The 19,372-nt window shown below is 35.0% G+C and overlaps 1 protein-coding gene across 1 annotated transcript in view; it reads right to left on the reverse strand.

Moving 5' to 3' along the window:
• Window positions 1-8,967: 8,967 nt before the first annotated feature.
• Window positions 8,968-19,372, reverse strand: part of LOC122812820 (lectin-like) — a 40,434-nt gene continuing 30,029 nt past the window's right edge. Inside the window, exons 5-6 of the mRNA XM_044084873.1 lie at window positions 10,126-10,243; window positions 8,968-9,277 (exon numbers count right to left, since the gene is read on the reverse strand). Of these exons, the coding sequence (XP_043940808.1) occupies window positions 9,216-9,277; window positions 10,126-10,243 (180 nt within the window). The 3' untranslated portion in view covers window positions 8,968-9,215. The remainder of the gene's footprint in view (window positions 9,278-10,125; window positions 10,244-19,372) is intronic.

Raw genomic sequence — 19,372 nt, forward strand, 5'->3', positions numbered from 1 at the left:
ATCAGACTAGGCAATATTTATATCATTAAAAATATGTTACTTTAAGCTGATAAAAACAAATAATGCCCACTGCCACACTCAAAAACACAAAGGAATTTTTATCGTAAACCTTCTTTAATCATTGCTTTCGTCAGCAAGACTTCTTCAGAAATGTAAAAAACAAGCATAAAACCCTCTTTAAATACTCTAAACATTAACTGAAAACAATTACATCATTCAATATATTCAATTAACCAAGTAAATGTGTACAGATGAAAATAAAAGATTTGTTATTCACATACACTTTTTTTTTTTACATACACCCTACGGTTCATTAAAAAACATTTTATATTAATCACATCAATCAATCAATGCTATTTTAAGCTGTTCATGCTGAGAAGAACAATGTGCTACTGGTAAATAATGATTTGGTTACACTGAAATGTTAAACATTAAAACAGCAGTCATAGATGCATTGTATACTTCACTGCCCAGTAATAATTTCTGAATGCTTTATCAAGACCTGTGAGATGTGTTGAACTACTGCCTTACAGAAATAAAAATATGCAGTCATTGCACTTTCACAGCCTGACAATCATACTTTGATTTCATTTGGCTAAGTATATGTATTGCAGAATGAAGAACATGGCTAAAATATTTGTTTAATAAGACGTAAAAATCATGCATATTTCTACAGAAAATATAAAACGGTTTCTCAGTGGAAATATGGCATGACCAAAACTCCCTCTGCTGCCAAGGGCATTATCCTATGGACTAATTCAGTCTCTACATTGTGGTCCAAAAGGTTAGAATAGCAATCTTAGATATATTTTATAGCTGAAAATGTTGCTATCATCTTCTGAAAAGATTTTTAAAAAGTCACAGATGAGTCTAGAACATGATCTTTTAAAAAATATACATTCCACCATAAATTGGGATACATACACAACCACTAACATGCAGGCTCAAAGATTCCTGGATTTTGTCACTGCAAACACCCTGGAATAGCTAGTCTGTATACCTACTAGGAATGCAAATATCCTGGAATCTGGTATATACAAATGTGAGGGAATGTTGCACCTGCCCTTCTGTAATGTCCTTACTGGTCAGATCAGAGCCCATAGCAGTAACCCTCAAAATAAATATAAAGACTGAACTCCCAGCAAACACCAGAACCTTTAAAAAAATTACTAAGGCTTACTACCTCATATCAGGTGATAGCATAGCTAAATTCCAAATCACCTCAAACTCACAGAACACAGTGGCCCATGCAGAAGTATTTACAGAAGTTCTGTACAAACATGTAAATAATTGCATAAAAACAGCAGTACTAAACTAAAATAAGCTTAGGACAATCTCCAAAAACAAGCCCCCTTGGTGGACCCCAATATAAATAGGGTGTACAACAAATGAAAAACAAATCCTGCCCACAAATAGGAAGGACTATGCCCAAAAGACAAAAAAAAAATATGTCATCAGTGTCAACAAGCCATTCAAGGAACTACTGAAGTCCATCAAAGCCAACTTCAAGGCAAACATAGTCACTCAGGCTAAGTATAACCATAAGGCATTTTTCAATTATGTAGCCAGACTTAAAGAGCACACACAACATAGTGCTGAACCAATAGTAAATGGGACTTGCTATTCTGAACCAGGGAATGTAGCAAATTTTCTGGCCAACAAATTTAGCTCCAAGCTCACCCCCCTATAACCCTCAGTCCCCTCTCCAGGAAATACCTTCTACAATCTCTCCCCCAACTACCACTAAAGGACAGGCCCTCACTGCACTCTCCAGAGCTAATAGCACTGCATCAATGAGCCCTGATAATATCCCAGGATGCCTCCTAAATAGCTTGAAACATGGCCAACTAGAATCTCTATTCAGCCACTGTCTCTAGACTGGCTTCATCCCCAGGGAATGAAGGACTGCAAAAATCATCCCTATACACAAAGACAGACCATCAACAGACCAAGTGAACTACAGACCCATACATTTGACTAGTCTAATATGCAAGGCCATGGAAAGAATTATTGTGGACCTGATACAGATATAAGAAATCTTGAGACACTGGACCCATCCCAGGTTAGTTTCTTCAAGTGCAGGTCATGCCTACTAAACATAGTGGACTTCTTCAAGAAGGTCACTAGACCCATGGAGAAGGGCAAAATGGTACATACTGTCTACCTTGACCTGGCAAAGGCATTTGTTATGGGACCTCACTCGGGTAATATAGACAAACTCACAAATTTAGGCATATATCCCTATGTCACCTGATGGATAGCCAAATGGCTGACAGGACACATGAAGTTAGGGTGAGGAGAGCCACCTGCACCAAAATGCCTATTTTGAGTAGTGTCCCACATGGCTCAGTACTGGGACCTCTCCTGTTTGGAATATACTACTCTGAAGTTAAAGCAAATGTAGAGGGCCTTTGATTGAAGAAATTTGTTGCAAGCTTGGTGCAATCATTGAATCCCCAAAAGATGTAGATATCCCCAGGAGGGTCTGGCACAAATAAATGGTGCAAGAACCATGGTCTAACACTCAGGGCAAAAAATGCATAAATATACCCTTTGGGAAGATGCCCACCCTCCAAACACTTATAACATCCCCCAAAGAGTAGACCTAGTGGCAAGGGACATGGGAACTCATTGATAGTAACCTGAACTTTGATCACCATATGTCCATGGTAGTGAGAAAATCCTTCTACACTGTGCAGCTTATAAGTAAGGCCATGGCATCCAGATCTAAGAAGATCACAGGCCAACGATAGTCAGTCCTCATTCAGTCCTCATTAGACCAATAATCAAGTACGATGTACCCTTTGTCATGTACTTGACCAGGGATTTGCGACAGCTAGAGCAGCCACTGACGGTCTTAAATAAAGAATACAGGGTGTAAATAACATGTTCCATGCAGACCACCTCAAAGCCCAGTCACTGTACTCAGTCTCGTACAGACTACCAAGGACGATCTATGCCTAACCTATAAGGTATTCTTCAATCAAGGCCTGATAGATCTGATATACATTTGTGAAGCAAACAGCACTAGAATTACCCAATCTAAGGATCTAAACCTGTTCTCTGACATAAACAAAACATATTGGAATGACAGGCATATGTCTCAGAGGTCACCACTTCTCTGGAGCAGACTCCCCATTAATGTGAAGCAGAGGTCTTCCCTAAGCCTATTCAAATGCAGTGTGGATCAATTGATGGGAAATTACAAAGTCACCCATGACTTGTCACCTGTGACCCTTATGCATAGCGCAGGCAGTTTGTAGATACCCTAAGACATAAGCATATGCTAAAGCCACTCTAGCCTATGGGCACTGAATATTGGGAAAATTGGAGCAGTAATTGCTAGGCTTAAAGAGGTTCTAGGGCTGTTAGCCTAGTACCCTCCTATGATGTGTACCTAGTACAGGGGTCCACATGTATTTCTCTATCATAGTTTTGGCATAAGTGTGACTTAATAATGCATTAATCCTTGTTTCCATTAGTGATTTATTCATGGCTTCTTGTCATAACTATCCAAAATATATTACTGAGTTTTGTTTGTTGTAAAAGACAAGGCAATATTATTTTTGGCTACAGCCTTGGCATCACCAAACCTCCACATGCTGAGGGAGATAATCTGATGATGCCACATATAACAGAGAGCTGCAATGAAATTAGTAAGGCAAGAATAGCAGTCTTAGGTAAATTTTGTAGCTGAGAGTCTTGTTGTCAATCTTTGAAAGGTTTATAAAAAGGTCTTACGATGGACTGACATACGGCCATTTGCACGCAGGTATTAAATGTAGAGTTTTATTAAAAAAAATGTTATCAAGGTCTGGTATGCTACATTACTTTTTTTCTAAATGAGGGACTCAGACATATTCTTAACAAAAAACAGCTTCAATAATGGTAAATAGACAAATAAAAAAGGAATTATAAAAAATAGTTTTACTATCTGGTTCATCACAAGCCCATACAAGCACATACATTTTGCATTTTCTCAGAAAGTGATAAAATAATTCTACCATAGCCAGTAAGGAAACAGTTTCCAACACAGGTTTTTACTGACTGAGAGCAGCAAGAGAGACAAAGAAGCATATTGCTTCGTGGTGGCTTATTGTTTGAATAAAAACACTGATACACTTCAGAGAGTTGACACAGGTCAAACAGTAGATGCTGCAGAGGTGGAAATAACTGCCAACTAGTGGATTGGGGAACAGTCTAACTCACAAAATCGGTTTCCCATAGATTCAGGCAATACTCGGCAGCCACCTGTTTTTTCTCCAGCTCCTTTTTTCCTGAACTCCACCAACAATACAGGGACACCACAGTGGTAGAATGGGGGAAGAAACAGAACAGAGGAAAAGGAAGAAGCAAAAAGAAAAGATAATTGGACACATGGAAATTTTAAATCTCAGTAACATGTGTTTGAATGAACATCATGTTTCACTATTAGAAAGTTTTTTTTTTCTATACCAACCCAGCCAGCCAACATCACTAAGGTCTTGTTTCATCTCAAATTCTACATAACAAAACTAAATTTATAGTTTGTATTGCACAACATCCCCAAATTCAGCCAGAAACAAGACACATTCATGAAGAGAAGCACATATAACCCCTCTCTTCACAACAACATACAGGTCTTCCATGATATATGTGAGTAGGACCTAAGAAGAAAGTTGGGTAAAAAACTGAAAGTGCATAACCTGACTTTTTATGAAAGACAAGCTTTAAGGGAACTTTCCTCCAGCAAAAAAATGGCTATGAGGAGAGCTGATACAGGAGGTACAAATATGTTAATGAACTACAAGAATTGCAATCTGGCTAGTAATAGTCTTTTGGCTGATGAAAGAAACTATGAGGAAATCATGGTGGAAGAGATTAATAGGAGTTTTGTGCACATTGATATGAGCCTTTTCAGTGAAACTACAACTATGAAATGTATACATTTTTGAGAATTGATCATCCAAAAATGGCTAGGATCTTGGGAATTCCAAACATCCATAGAGACAGAGTTCATCCACCCTTCAAACCAGTAGTTGCCACTGACCACAACAAAACAGAAGCCATGCCAGTTTTTTTAGATCATCTACTCAATTCAGTGGTTCACAAATCAGAACTTTATCTTAAAGACTCATGGCACTTAATGGAATTATTAAGTGAAATCATCAATTTCAATGACAGCTATGTTTTTGCATCCTTTAATGTAGTCTTTAAACACTTGTATCCAGCAGGAAACATGAATCAAATTTGTTAGATGTTACCTCAGTAAATTTTCAGAATTTGACAACATAATTAACATAGTGTGCATTTTATTTGAGGATTTCCTAGAAAATAACCTTTTTAAATTTTAAGGCAAATACTATATACAAATTTCTGGAGTGGCCATGGGTTTTGCAAATTTGGTTGTGGTCTGGTGGGAGCAGGTGCACTGAAAATCCCACACTCTTTTTGAAAAGGTGGTTTTCTAATGGAGATGTATTGATGACTTAATTTTGGTTTGGAGAGGAACTAAAGGGGAATTGCATCAACGACTGGATTTCATCAAATCCAGCACTTCAGTTCTAAAATTCATGTTAAATGGCTATGGAAAAACATCAACTATTTGGACTATGCAGTTTCCTTAGAAGAAGGTGCCACTGAGTTTGCAGGTAAAGTTTTCAGAAAATAAATCTTTGTGAATCAGTACTTGCATAAAAGAAGTCTACACCCCTACCACATGAAGAAAGGGGTAGTAAATGGACAGTTCATCTGACTCAGTAGGCCCACCAGTAAGGAAACTGTGTACGATGAAGAAGTCAAATTTTTAAAAGCACTTTTCCTACAGAAAGGCTATGATGTAAACTGGTTAATGAGCATCATCATAGAGGTACACTCAATAAGATCAAATAAACTGAGACCTATTCTGAGGAACATCAGTCAACAGCAGATTTGGATAGGGAAGAGACAGTCACCACCCTTAATAATTCATTTAAAAAGTACAGCAGAGCTTCCCACTTCCAGTTTCTACTGATACGTTTGTGATCAGGGATATTTTCAAGGAGAACTGGAAAGTCATATTGGGAAATATAGAATTATGAAAAGTCTTAGGTGGAAGTCCTGCATTCACTTACAAAAGAAGTCAAAATGTGAAATCCTTATTGGAAATTGAGCATAATGGTTGAACTAACACACATAATTCCTTTGGCACATACAAGTGAGGCAAGTGTAAGTAGTGCCAATGTATATCAAACACTTCAAATGTACACATGAGGGCATTGAATTTCCACCTTTAAGCTGGAGCCAGGTACAATTGTAATTCACAGTGGGTGGTTTGCCTGGCAACTTGTGATTCATGCCCAGTGTTTTATGTAGGAAAAACTGTATGAAAGCTGTCCAGAAGAATTTATGAACAATGTTTGTCTATCAAGAAAAAATATACCATTAATGCCCTAGCCAAACATTCACTTACATGTGCAACATTCAGAAAATTCCATTTTTATGTGCTTGACTCAGTATGAATGAATGACTTTGCTGGCAACTACAATGTCTAACTGGAATCCTGTGAGTCTTGTTGGCAAATAAGGCTTTGTACTGACAAGCCACAAGGTCTCAATGAATTCATAAACATTAAATGATTTATTTTGGCACAAAGACTGTGAGATGACATTAATGTTATTATAGAAGTGCTAATAGTTCACACTTTAAGTTTTTCAAGTCTATCTGGGGTAGATGATAACATAAAATAAACCATCAGATTACATTTTCTATTTTAAATATACATTGCGTCTTTTTAATGATTGTTAGATGCACTGTCTCTTTAAGAAAATTAGCAAGCTCATGAGTTAGTATCATTGGTTGTATTGAATCATGTGATTGCATAACACTGTTTTTAAACTCCAGTTTGTATATGTTTTTTAACTTTGATGAAGTTCTAATTAAATAAAAGAACAAAAGCGCTCAGTCAGTAAAAACCTGTGTTGGAGACTGTTTCCTTACTGTCTATTGTGGAATTATTTTAGCAGTTTCTTGTTGTTTTTAAATTCTACACCACTTCAGTTACTTGTGTTTTTTTCAGAAAGATAAACTCACTACATATCTGAATAATATCACTAGTGTTTTCTTTTGAAATGAGAATGTGAAATAAAAAGTAGAAATAATGTTCTTATCTTTGGAAAATATTCTATTTTTGATGTTATAGTAAAATACACATGTTGCAGTTATTCCCACTATGTGTACATATTTCTGATGTTGCTATTTGCTTTGTCAAGCTCTTCTTAGGTCATACACTATGCACTATATAGCTGACCATTCAAGTGTTTTGTCATGAACATTTTATAAATATATCTTGAGGCCTGGATAGCTCAGTCGGTAGTGTATTGCACTTTTAATCTGAGAATCAAAGGTAGAATTCTGCCTTTAGGCATATGTTTTTTTCTAGTGGTTAGAATAAAGTATCAAGGCTGTGAGATGTTAAAGAATTGCTTATTGTAGTCCAGGGTACAAGGGTTAATTCTTTCCTCACCCCAGTTTGTCTAGTGTGTGACTCAGAGCAAGTCACTTAACCAAATAGTGATCTCAAGTAACCCCTCTGAAGAAACCCTTGAGTCTAATGGGCTTATCAGGTCAACAGATGTATAAAAGTTAAAAAAAAAAAAAAAACACGTATTTGGGATTTATTGTCATTTGAAGAGAGGGCTAAATTCACACTGGAATGTTGCTTTAAAATGGACAAAAATACAACATTTACAAAAATGTCTTTTAAAAGCAACAGCATAACTTTCATTCTTCTTCAGAATAACACATTTAAATGTCATCAAAAGCAAATATATCAAACGATATTGTGACTTCAGGCTTGAAAAGAATATGTATTTCTGCAAAAAGGTGACATATTTGTTGTTTTCCTGTGCTGTGGAATAACAAGTATAAAAAATGAATCTGAGCTAAAACATTTTTCTTTGACTTTGACAGTAGGAAAATAAAAGTATATTGCATACATAATTATGCTGCAAATATTCCTTAAAACATTTGTGAGACAATGTAAAAAGCATTTTAAAGATACATATGTATGCACAGGCAAAATGGTCATTAGTTTAGGGGCATTACACTTGAAAATGATCATAGTATTGTAGTAAAATACTAGGCTTTTGACCCATGGGGCTTTTTTTTTCTTTTGCTGTATATAACTGTCTAACTTTGTCATGTTTTAATATATTAACCTGCATCATTCAAACTAAATGTTTTTTTTTTTTTTGTTAATTATGCTTCATGAAGCTGGCATTGTTGTTTTCTGCTTACACAGTGATGATTTTCTGCAATGTCTGATGATTTTGTTTCCATTCTGAAGTTATCTGTATCAACATGCATTGTTTCACAGATCTTTATGATGTAGAGTTATAAAACATTACACTGAAGGTGACATTTCCAAATAATCAGTTACTTCCACTTACATTATGAGTCAGCATTTGACTTATAATGTATTAAAAGAAGCCCTCCTGTCCTCTGATGATGCCCTCATCTGATTTGCTGCACATTTCTCACCAAGTATTCTCTGTTTACTGTACTGGCAATAGGCCGACTTCCAAAAAAAAAAAAAAAACACAGGATTGGTCTACCATCGTTCATTGCCCATGGAATGAAATTCTGATATTATATCAAGTTGTAATGCTAGAGCAAGACTATATAATTTATTTTCCTGTTTTATCTGGCTTGACATAATTTCTATGCAGAAATGTCAGTATAACACCTATGCCCTTATTTTAAGGCAGGAGAATTAGCTCTGCAGTACTTGGTCTATCCCTTTGTATTTTACTTTAAATAACTAGTATTTTTATACATAGTGTATTCTACATTCTTGAAGTGACTTTTACATTGATGTCAGCTGTTTTAATTTCAAAAAGCTGCTTATTATCAAAAGCATGCATTCAGCATTGCATTGCATTTACCATATGCATCTTATAAAGCATTATAAAAGAAAAATATCACATTTTATCTATGGTTTGAAGGATATACTTTATTTATTCAGTTACAGCCATCATGCGTTTGGATGCAAAAAGTGTTGCACTGCAAAACACGTATGTTTTTACAGCTTATAACATTGTTTTTATAGCATTGCTAAACAAAACTCCAGACATTTTAATATAGCATTACATGTGAAGACATAAGCATTAAAAAGTGTTAACTATCTTGTAAATGCTCTTGCTCCAAAGCAAATAAAGTGAAAAATCTTCAGATTAGGAAGAAGAGAGAGCATCTTCTCAATAAAAGCAGACAAAAGGGTTTTTTTTTGTGCAGTCTGCATCATTCCATAATCCAGGTTCTGAAAAGCAGTGACAAAATATCATTAGAAACTGCTGGAACATAACAAAACAATTGTAGTATGCAGATTCTGGAGAAGTACATCTATATGACATGCAATTTCACTAGTAAGTCGTTATGACTTATTAAGTGTATATGTGTACATGTATGGATAAGACAGATATGCAGTACTGCAAGGGTAAAGCATGAATAATCAGAAGTGATGAAAATATAAACTTAAAAAGCCCTTAGTTGGCTGGAAACAGAATGTGAAATTAGGACTGTTGTCTTATGGTGGGCCGAGAAAGTTTCAAAACTGACTAGTAGTGAGATGAAAGACTATCTGCAAGGAGATGAAACTTTCAGTTCTGCCAAAGGTAAAAGTAAAATAACTGAGCCTTCTGTGAGGGAAGGTGTCAACAGGGGATCCATGTAGAAGAAAATACATATAATGAGAATATTCTCTTAATGGGAAGTGGAATAACAAGCTCTCCTTTTGTAGAGATTCTGAACAGAAATATCTTGCAGGTATTGAAAATTGAGATGGAAAAAATGTTCCTTGAGAATCTAAAATGAAACATTATTCTGACATTTTCCAGAGTGCATTGTGTTACTGTTATTCTATAGTTATTCATTGACTAGTATGATTCCAGAGCTTGTCAGTGTTGTCTCTTGGAAGATTACCATCATATCTACTTCCTGTCTCTTTTCCCCAAATAAGATATTACTGTCCCAGCTACTGTACCAGATTTTTGCTTATTTAAGTCACAACACTCAAGTTACTGTAAAGGCTGCTTTGGAGTGGTACTTGTTTAAGTAGTAAATGCATTTAAACAAAACTAAAGATCATTACACAGCAAAACTACTTACTATAATCTGCAGTGTACATCTCTGAGCAGAGCTCCTTTTGTTGCAGATTATTGGGTTCACCAGGAAGCCACGAGTTGTAGTCCCACTTAGACCCGTCAGTCCAGATAAAGTTTTCTGTCTGGAAATTCAAACAGCGGTGTCTTTTAAAATGGTGAAAAAACATTGCTTACATAACGCTTTCACAGTGCATGGTTAAGTACACTATAGATTTGTATACCTTTAAAACTATTGCTACACAATGGTAAGAAAAACTGCCTTAACAAGATATAGGTTCATAGAGTAGTACTAGGCTAACTGCCCTTGCGAGCCACTTTAAGCCTAGCCAATTATCCCCTGTGAGATTCAAACCATGTACCTGGTGTTTGTAAGGCAAACACCTCAACCATTAGGCCACCCTCCCAACCCATATACTGAGAAGTGTTATAATGGTTGTGTATTAAACTTCTAGCATCCTACAGTCAAATGCAAGAGATACCATAATATGAACATGCTATTATTGGCTTAGTCAGGAAATAATCAAACAATGCCATGACAGGGCTGGGAGCTGTTTATACACACACACATATATATATATATATATATATATATATATATATATATATATAAATATATATATATATATATATATATATATATATATATATATATGTATATATATATATATATATATATACATATATATATATATATATATATATATATGGGTCTACTTTGTTTGATAGAAAACACATTTCACTGAAACTCATTTTGTTGAACCTTATTTCACTGAAAATGAATTGCCTTAGCACAATTCACTGAAAGCTCACTTCGCTGAAAACTCTTTGACTGCAACTCATTTAGTCTAAACAGGTATATGCCCTCTTCTCCACTGTAGTGCAATCCTGGAGTTAGTATATATAGGTAGGGCGGTGTTGGGCCACAGCCCCCCACATAGTTTGGGTATATATTATCTTCGGGTAAGAGTTATTCATTCGACTTGTAAGTATCCATCCGTATGGTTTACAACATTTAAAATAGGTGGAGGGGGTACGCCCGCCACCCCCCCTTACTATATATACTAACTCCAGGATCGCACTACAGTGGGGAACAGGTCATATACCTGTTTAGACTAAATGAGTTTCAGTCAAATGAGTTTTCAGTAAAATGAGCTTTCAGTGAATTGTGCTCAGGCAATTCATTTTCAGTGAAATGAGGCTTTGGCAAAATGAGTTTCAGTGAAATGTATTTTCTTTCAAACAAAGTACAGCCATATAAATAAAGAAAGAGAGAGATAAACAACAAAACATTACATTATTTGACAAACTCCCTAACAATTTCCCTCCCTCCCCCAAAAAACAAAAAACACACACAAAGCAGGTATTCAGTGGTGATTTTTTTGTAAGCGAACACTACCCTTTGTCCCATAATGTAATGTCACAACCTGAAGTGCTATATATTCTTTTAAACAAAATTTTACATTTTTTCTGATTTTCTATTATATCTGCTTTTTTTAAACATCTTTATTAAATTACCATTTAAGGCATATGCAAACATACATTAACAGAGACGAAAACAAACCATATTAACATTATTTCCATTTACATGCATTATATATGTATGTGTGTGTGTGTGTGTGTGTGTGTGTGTGTGTGTGTGTGTGTGTGTGTGTGTGTGTGTGTGTGTGTGTGTGTGTGTGTGTGCATATGTATATATGTATATATATATATATATATATATATATATATATATATATATATATGGATCCCTATCATATGATAGAAACCTCATTTGACTGAAACCATAAGACTGAAATTTCAAATGACTAAAAAGTCATTTGACTGAAACCCATAAGACCAGAACCCATAATACTGAATTTTAACATACTAAATTGTAAAATGGAGCATATAAAACCAGACTAGGTTGGGGGCTGCACCCCCACCCCCCAACTATATATACTAACTCCAGGATTGCACTACAGTGAGGAAAAGGGCATATACCTTTCACTTACCTTACAGTAGTCTACATGCAGCCACGACTATGCCCTTTTCCCCACTGTAGTGCGATGCTGGACTTAGTATATATAGTAAGGGGGTGGGATGGAGGGCACAGCCCCCCACCTAGTCTGGTTTTATATAGTCCAGTTTCAAATTTAGTATGTTAAAATTCAGCATTATGCGTTTCAGTCTTATGGGTTTCAGTCAAGTGACTTTTCAGTCTTTGGAAATTTCAGTCTTTTGGTCTCATTCAAATGCAATTCAGTCAAATGAGGTTTCTATCATATGAGTGGGATCCCTATATATATATATATATATATATATATATATATATATATATATATATATATATATATATATATATATATATATATATATATATATATATATATATATATATATATATATATATATATATATATATATATATATATATATATATATATATATATATATATATATATATATATATATATATATATATATATATATATATATATATATATATATATATATATATACACACACACATAAATACATACATTACACATCTTTTCTTACTATTATCAGTCCAAACTTACATAAATCACTGAATTCCTGCCTTCCCTTAACCCTCACTCCTCCTCGTGAACATTATTCTGCATGTTTTGTTCCCACAACTTCCATTTATTTCTAGGTAATTTGCTCATTTCCTTTTCTAAAGATCCCTCTTCCATTTATTTTATCTCTTTTATAATATTCAATACTTTAAATGCAGTTCATTTAGACTTTGCTTTCCATTTTCTAGTATTTGCTTTTTTGGCAGCCAATAGAATTACACTTAATAAGGCCATACCATGTCTAGGCAAGTCAGATCCTGTATCCCAGCTCAAAAGAATCATTCTCTTTAGTTACATCAATTTGCTCACCCAATTTTTCAGAGTACTCTGTAGGAAATGTTTAAAACCTGCCAACTCATTACACTCCCAAAACATAGGCCTATGTTCCCAGTTACATCTTTCTTCTCCAACACACTTCTAGCATTTGTTATCTACTAGAGGAATTTTTTTAAAGTCTGCTTAGGGTATTAAAATTCCTGCGCAAACACTTCCAAGCAAAGATTATAAACCTTCTGGACATTGCTGCAAACTTTGGAGTCACACATACTTCCTTCCATTGTTCTTCTATAAATTGCTTCTATAAATTGTTTTTCCTGTCTCGCTTCCTTGTCTTTTCTAATTACCTCTGATAGATTATTATAGTTATTGTGCAATATTGTATATTCTCTACTAATTATTCCTTTTTAACAACAGCTTCTCTAGATTTAAGTAAAAACTCTACTAAAACAGGGCTTTCACTTAAGAGTTCCCTATTCCTTTCTCTTTGCCTATATTCTTGATATCAGCCCCTGGTATAGCAGGTAGTCTCTAGCCTGCAATTCAAATGTGTTCTTGGTCTCATCCCACTCTGTAAGTTTTTCCACTCTAGCTATTTGCTCTCAGTATCTTTGTTCCTTTGCCATTTTTTTCCAGTAACTTCCAGCTGCCTCTTCCCTATTTTCTGTACTCCTACTTGCTTTCATCCCTATAGGCAAAATTCCTTTTCTCCATTCCCGTATTGGCTTAGTACTTCAAACAATTTATGCTACTTTATGAATATAATACCCTGTATGGTTATTACTTTCCTTAAGAATCTATTTGGTCTAGTCCAGTTATTGTACCTTAAGAAATAATATGTCAGTTCTGTCTGAGTTCCTACTACTGAATTTGCATCTTCCACACCAAATATTTTCATAAATTTCTTCTGAAATCTACCCTATTTTGTTATAAGATATCTTGTACGACAGGTTGAAAGGAGACTGGGGTACAAACCACAAGTAAAAAACATGTTTATTATCATGTGTGATGTTAGAATATCTAACTATGTGATTGTATTACTGTTAAATTTAAATTCTTTAGTTATGATATTTTGAGTCCTAGTTATGTAAGATTCACTTTTTTTATTATAAATCCTTTTGGAAAACATCTTATTAAATTATATATAAGAATAATCACAACTCAAGACTAAACCAGTCTATACAGCTCATGTATTGGCTATGTATTATTTTTTCTAAAAAAAAGTACTTTAAAAATATTAAGAAGGCTTTACCATAGATATTTGGTATACAGACATTAAATTCTTTCTAGAAGTTCAAAAATTTTCAGTACTGTTCTCTAATGATTTTTCTTTTCAACTTTAAAAGTCATGTCCAGAATTTATGTAAAGTTGCAGTCATAAAAACTTCAGGTGTTGATTATCCTTATGTAAATAAATAACTTAGTTTCATAGTTCATAGTTTAATGTAATGCATTATGGCTTAAAGACCATTGAGAATCCAGTTTCCCTTTCCCAGTGTATATATTTTGATCATCAATATTCATCTGTCCTTATTTTGTTGCTAGAAACAGTTTCAGCAGTATGGATGTTATTCTATAAATGTGAAATTACATGAGAGATATAAGAATCCCTTTTAGCTGTTCTGTTTAACTTTGTTTAACTTAGTTTTGGATACTGGGCCCTTTTTGTCAGTTGCTAAGATATTCATTACCAAGTGTTAATCCTCGATCATTTCTTAAATTTTCACAAGAGTTTCGGAAGCAATAAATAACTTTCTGCTCAGAATGTGGATAGCCCACATTCTGCCTCTCACTTATCTTCTTGGAATTAGTGCTTCTGTATTGCTCCTGGTGAGAAAAGGAGCACAGGGACAGTATTTCCTGGAGACTGCTGATCACCAGAAAGCCCAATAACTGCTTTATAGGTGCCAGCTTGGAATTTGTGGTTATATTTTGTGCCTAGTGAGAGGAGCAGAGTGCATTGATTTCTGACTTTTTTTTGGTTGGGCAGTAAATGTCTGTGTTTGATGTTCCTGATTGGTCTGGTTGCTATTCACGGCATCTACCAGGAAAAGGCTACAATAAGCCTACAGACCCTTGCATCATCTGGGATAAGTCTGTGGAACACCAACCAGGCTGTGGCCTGCTTCTCATCCTGGGATTGGTGTTAATGTTTTGCTTCTGGTGAGAGAAGAAGCAAAGGAGCATTGTATCCCAGCAGAGTGAAGCTGTGGTGAGACCAACACTAGTAGTAGCCAAGCAGTAGCTATTCATGCGACTCCCTTCTTTTCATCATTCTTGACAAGCTAATTTTTTGTTTTCATTAAGTACTGCTTTGTTTGTTTCTAACTTCAGAATATCTGATGGAAAACTGAACACTTCACTCCAGATAGTTTTAGATAGTGACTGTTTTTCTTCCATATAATTTGTAATTAACCTTTTCTGCATTGGTTTATATTTCAGTTTGGCAGAATTATTTATCAACAAATTAACCTTCATAACCCCATGATCACTGTACATCAACAGTGGTAAAACATAACAAAGTAACAGTGATTTCTTTAGGAACACAAAAAATGTCTAATATGTTCCATTCCCTGGTAGGTTTTTACAATCTGAAGCAACTGTTGTTCCTGAATATACATTGTGAATAATTTCCTTACTAATGTTGTTGAATCAATATTACTGCAATCTGTTTCTGGTAAATTTAAGCCCCCAGCTAACATTACTCTTCCCTCCTGTGTTAAATGCAGGAAATGTATGGATTCCTCTTGGTCATCTTCACTTGACTTTGGTGGTCTATGCACTCCAACAATTGTTATATGCTCCAGGGTTGTCTTTACTGTCAGAGTTAAACAGTTTATAGTATTGTTGTTATCATTTAATATTTAGCAATCGCAGGTCTCATAACTATTTTTAATCCCCATCATAACACCTCCACCTGATTTTTTGTTAGAATGTCTTTTACAGTAAAAATATTTATACCCTGACAGAATTGGTTTCCAGTCATTGCTCTTTAACCATGTTTCACAAACAATAACAACATCAGTCTTGTGGGAACACAGAAATTTTTCCAATAAAAAAAAAAACTTTACTATTAATGCTCCTAGCAGTAACCACCATTAGAGATGCATCAATTCTGTGAACTGTTAAATTTTTGATCTCGCAAAAATCCTGCCTAGTGTTTGTCAAATACTGCAAAATATCTGCTGCAAAAATTCTCTTCCCTGATCTTGACAAATGCATGCCATCCTGTCTGAACACGTGTGTCCAAAACTAGGCTTGGATGCTCTACATTGTTCCATTTTTTAAAACAGGATATTTTTTTCCATGTAGGTATTTACCCCAAAAATGTTTTCATTCACAGTGACCTTACTATCCTTGCTATATGTGATTTATGAAAAATACGGCCTAACACTAGTACAAGCTATACTATCTGTGAGAGCTGTAAGTTCCCTACTAACAGTCAGATAATCCTTGTGGATGAGATCATTTGTACCGACATGAATAAAAACGGATCTGTACTTCCTTATATTAAGGTATTCCAAGGCTTGTCTCATATCTTCTATTTTTGCTCCTGGCAAGCATAACACTATTCGATATTCATTTTCTTTTCTGCAGATATAAGTATCAGTTTCTCTAATAATTGAATCTCCAATAACAAGAATATCTTATCTGACCAGATCTGAAGAATCTTCAACTTGTAATACAATAATATATGTTCTATTAATTCTTACAAAGGAATGATCTTCATAACCATTAGTCTTATTAATCCCACTGTTTTTACTGTGTATTAAATTTGCAAGTATACAGTTCTTATCCAGATGGCTTTGTACATCCACAATTGAGCAATATAATCACCATCTGTCTTTCTCTTTTTTCTTTAGTAATGTTCTTCAATCCTGCCAAGTTCAAGTTAGATTTCTTCCTTTTCATCTGCCACTTGTTTCTTTTTTTCTCCCTTCTCGTTTGGAAAAATGATGCCTTTTTCTGTAAAATGAAGGTTTTCTGATATAAAACTGTTATCATTCCCTGTAAACGGTAATCACATAACAAAGCAGTGTCGGTTTTAGTACATATTCTTTTTACTTTACAGACATCAATCGGTTTCTTTTTCTTCCTTGTTATTTGTTGTGAAATTCTTCCTTTCTTTCTTTTTAGTTTCCTTCTAAACACTCTGAATCCTCAGATTGCTGAATATTTGCTTCCAGAATTCCAAAGTTGTCAGGGTTATCATCTTGTTTCATAAGGGTTGAATGATCTTTACATACAATAGACACATCATTTCCTAAATGTGTTCTATGTGCTCTTTGTCTAACATTATTTATCTCACCAGTCCAGTCATTAATATATATACATATATATATATATATATATATATATATATATATATATATAACAATGGTTCTCCAAGTCGTGCCAATTGCACAAGTGCAATCATCATCAGTAAGTCTAGATTTACTTCTAATAATGGTAAGCAAATCATCCAACTTTTGACATGAGGAACACGGATCACCAGTGTTATCAGGTGTTACTTTTAAATATGCATAGCATTTATTACATCATAGAAGAAATTTGTGCCTTAGCAAATCATTAATTGCATACTCGTTTAAGGAATCCATGTTCAGCTTCAAACGAATAAAATAATGTAAAAGAAAAGAATAATCAAAATCAGTAACCACAGAATTCAAAGAACTTAAATGAACTTCTATGACAAATATCATACAAGCAATATACAACTAAATACTAAAGTAAATACCGTAAAGTTGTTTTGACTGAGCAAGTGATGAAAGTCAGACAAAAGCTGTAAATCCTTTACGTTGCAGTAGCTTCTACTCACTATATTTCACAGTCACACTTCTTTTTAATAGTAAAGATCAATAAATCACAAACCCAGATAGGATTGTTTAGATAAGATCTGGATTTTCACCTCTGCAGTCTGTGTGAATTTATACCTGAGTAGGACCCTTGCAATGGCTAGAGGTTGCCTGTCTAAAACCTATCTCTTTCTATCAACCAATAGTGAAAATTAAAAGTAAAACAACAACATATAAATCAAAGTAAATTTTCCTGTCTACAAGATGTCCCTTCCTACAAACAATAAAAAACAGTGATAAAAAATAAAATATAAATTCAAATAAAATTTCTCTTACCAGTCAACTCCACTGTAAATCACAAACCAAGATAGGATTGTTTAAATGAGCTCTGGATCCTTTGTTATTCCTAGCAATGCTGTATCATGGCCCAGCCTTCCACTCTTAGTTGGTATCAAAGGTCTTAAGGGTTTTTTGTCCAAACTTGTCTTTTTAGTCAGCTCAGTGTGGTAGCTACTTGAAGCTTTGGAAGCTGGCTAGCTGTTATATCCTATGCAGGCTATAACCCAAATACCTTTGGCTACTACAGCAGTAATCATTTGAAAATCTACTGATATGGTGACTTTACTTACACAACTGTAATTTCTGAGTTCTGACATTTGTACTCACCACAGCTCTAGGGTAGTTACCAAATGATGGCTCCAGATGTGGTTTATATATAACTTCTATGGGTGAGAGTCTTTCCTTACCTGTATGACTGCCTCATAGAGGTTCCTCCTTCTGTAGCATCCTCATCTGCTGGCACTCCTGTCTGGGTTGCCTGATGCAGATATTCATTCCCTTTGTCTAAATCCATGGCTTCTCAACTTCGAGTGGTAGCCAGACATGATCCCAAAGTTTGCCAAAGAGGAAGTAAACATATTGACTGCCTTTCATAAGCCTTCAACATAAAAATATACAAGGCCAAATGAAAAAGGTTAACCATATAATAGGCATACATCCTGTTTTAACTTCCTTCTCCAAGTGCTTAACTTTTTTGACACAGCCCTTTGATGAAAGAGCTGGTTCTCTTCCATTTAGCTACATCTGGCAGCTATTTCATCACTTCACTCTGGCTTTTCCATGGCTTGACTGGCATCCAAGACATGTAAAACCTTTATGAAAGGAGTGTTTAAAGCCATTTTAAAAGGAACATTTCATTCTATACCCCTGATGTTAAGACCAGTCCCCTCCTGGGACTTAAATTTCATGTTAAAAAAAAAGATTGACTTCCTTTTTTTGGTGGAGAGCGTCTTGGTTCTATCGGGTATGGCGAGATCCATGCATATGTGTATGTGTTCGTACAGTGCATTGATGTATGATTCGGCAGTCATGCAACTATTCTGCATTTGCATGGGTGCTGTGAAGTTAGCCACCTCTGGTTTTAGGAGCCCAAAGTTAGCTTTGGAGAAGTTTTTCATGGTGGTTACCTTTGCGGGGGGTGGGTTGGGGGTGGGAAGGATGTGTATTTCCAAGCTAATTAGTTTGTGGTTGGATCTAACCAGGAAGGAGTTGACTATTGGTGAACAGCAATGGTCACCCATGTTAGTAATGACCAGGTCAAGGATGT

This window comes from Protopterus annectens, chromosome 10.part0 (assembly GCF_019279795.1).
Source record: "Protopterus annectens isolate FY-2018-M chromosome 10.part0, PAN1.0, whole genome shotgun sequence".
NCBI classification, from domain to species: domain Eukaryota; kingdom Metazoa; phylum Chordata; order Ceratodontiformes; family Protopteridae; genus Protopterus; species Protopterus annectens.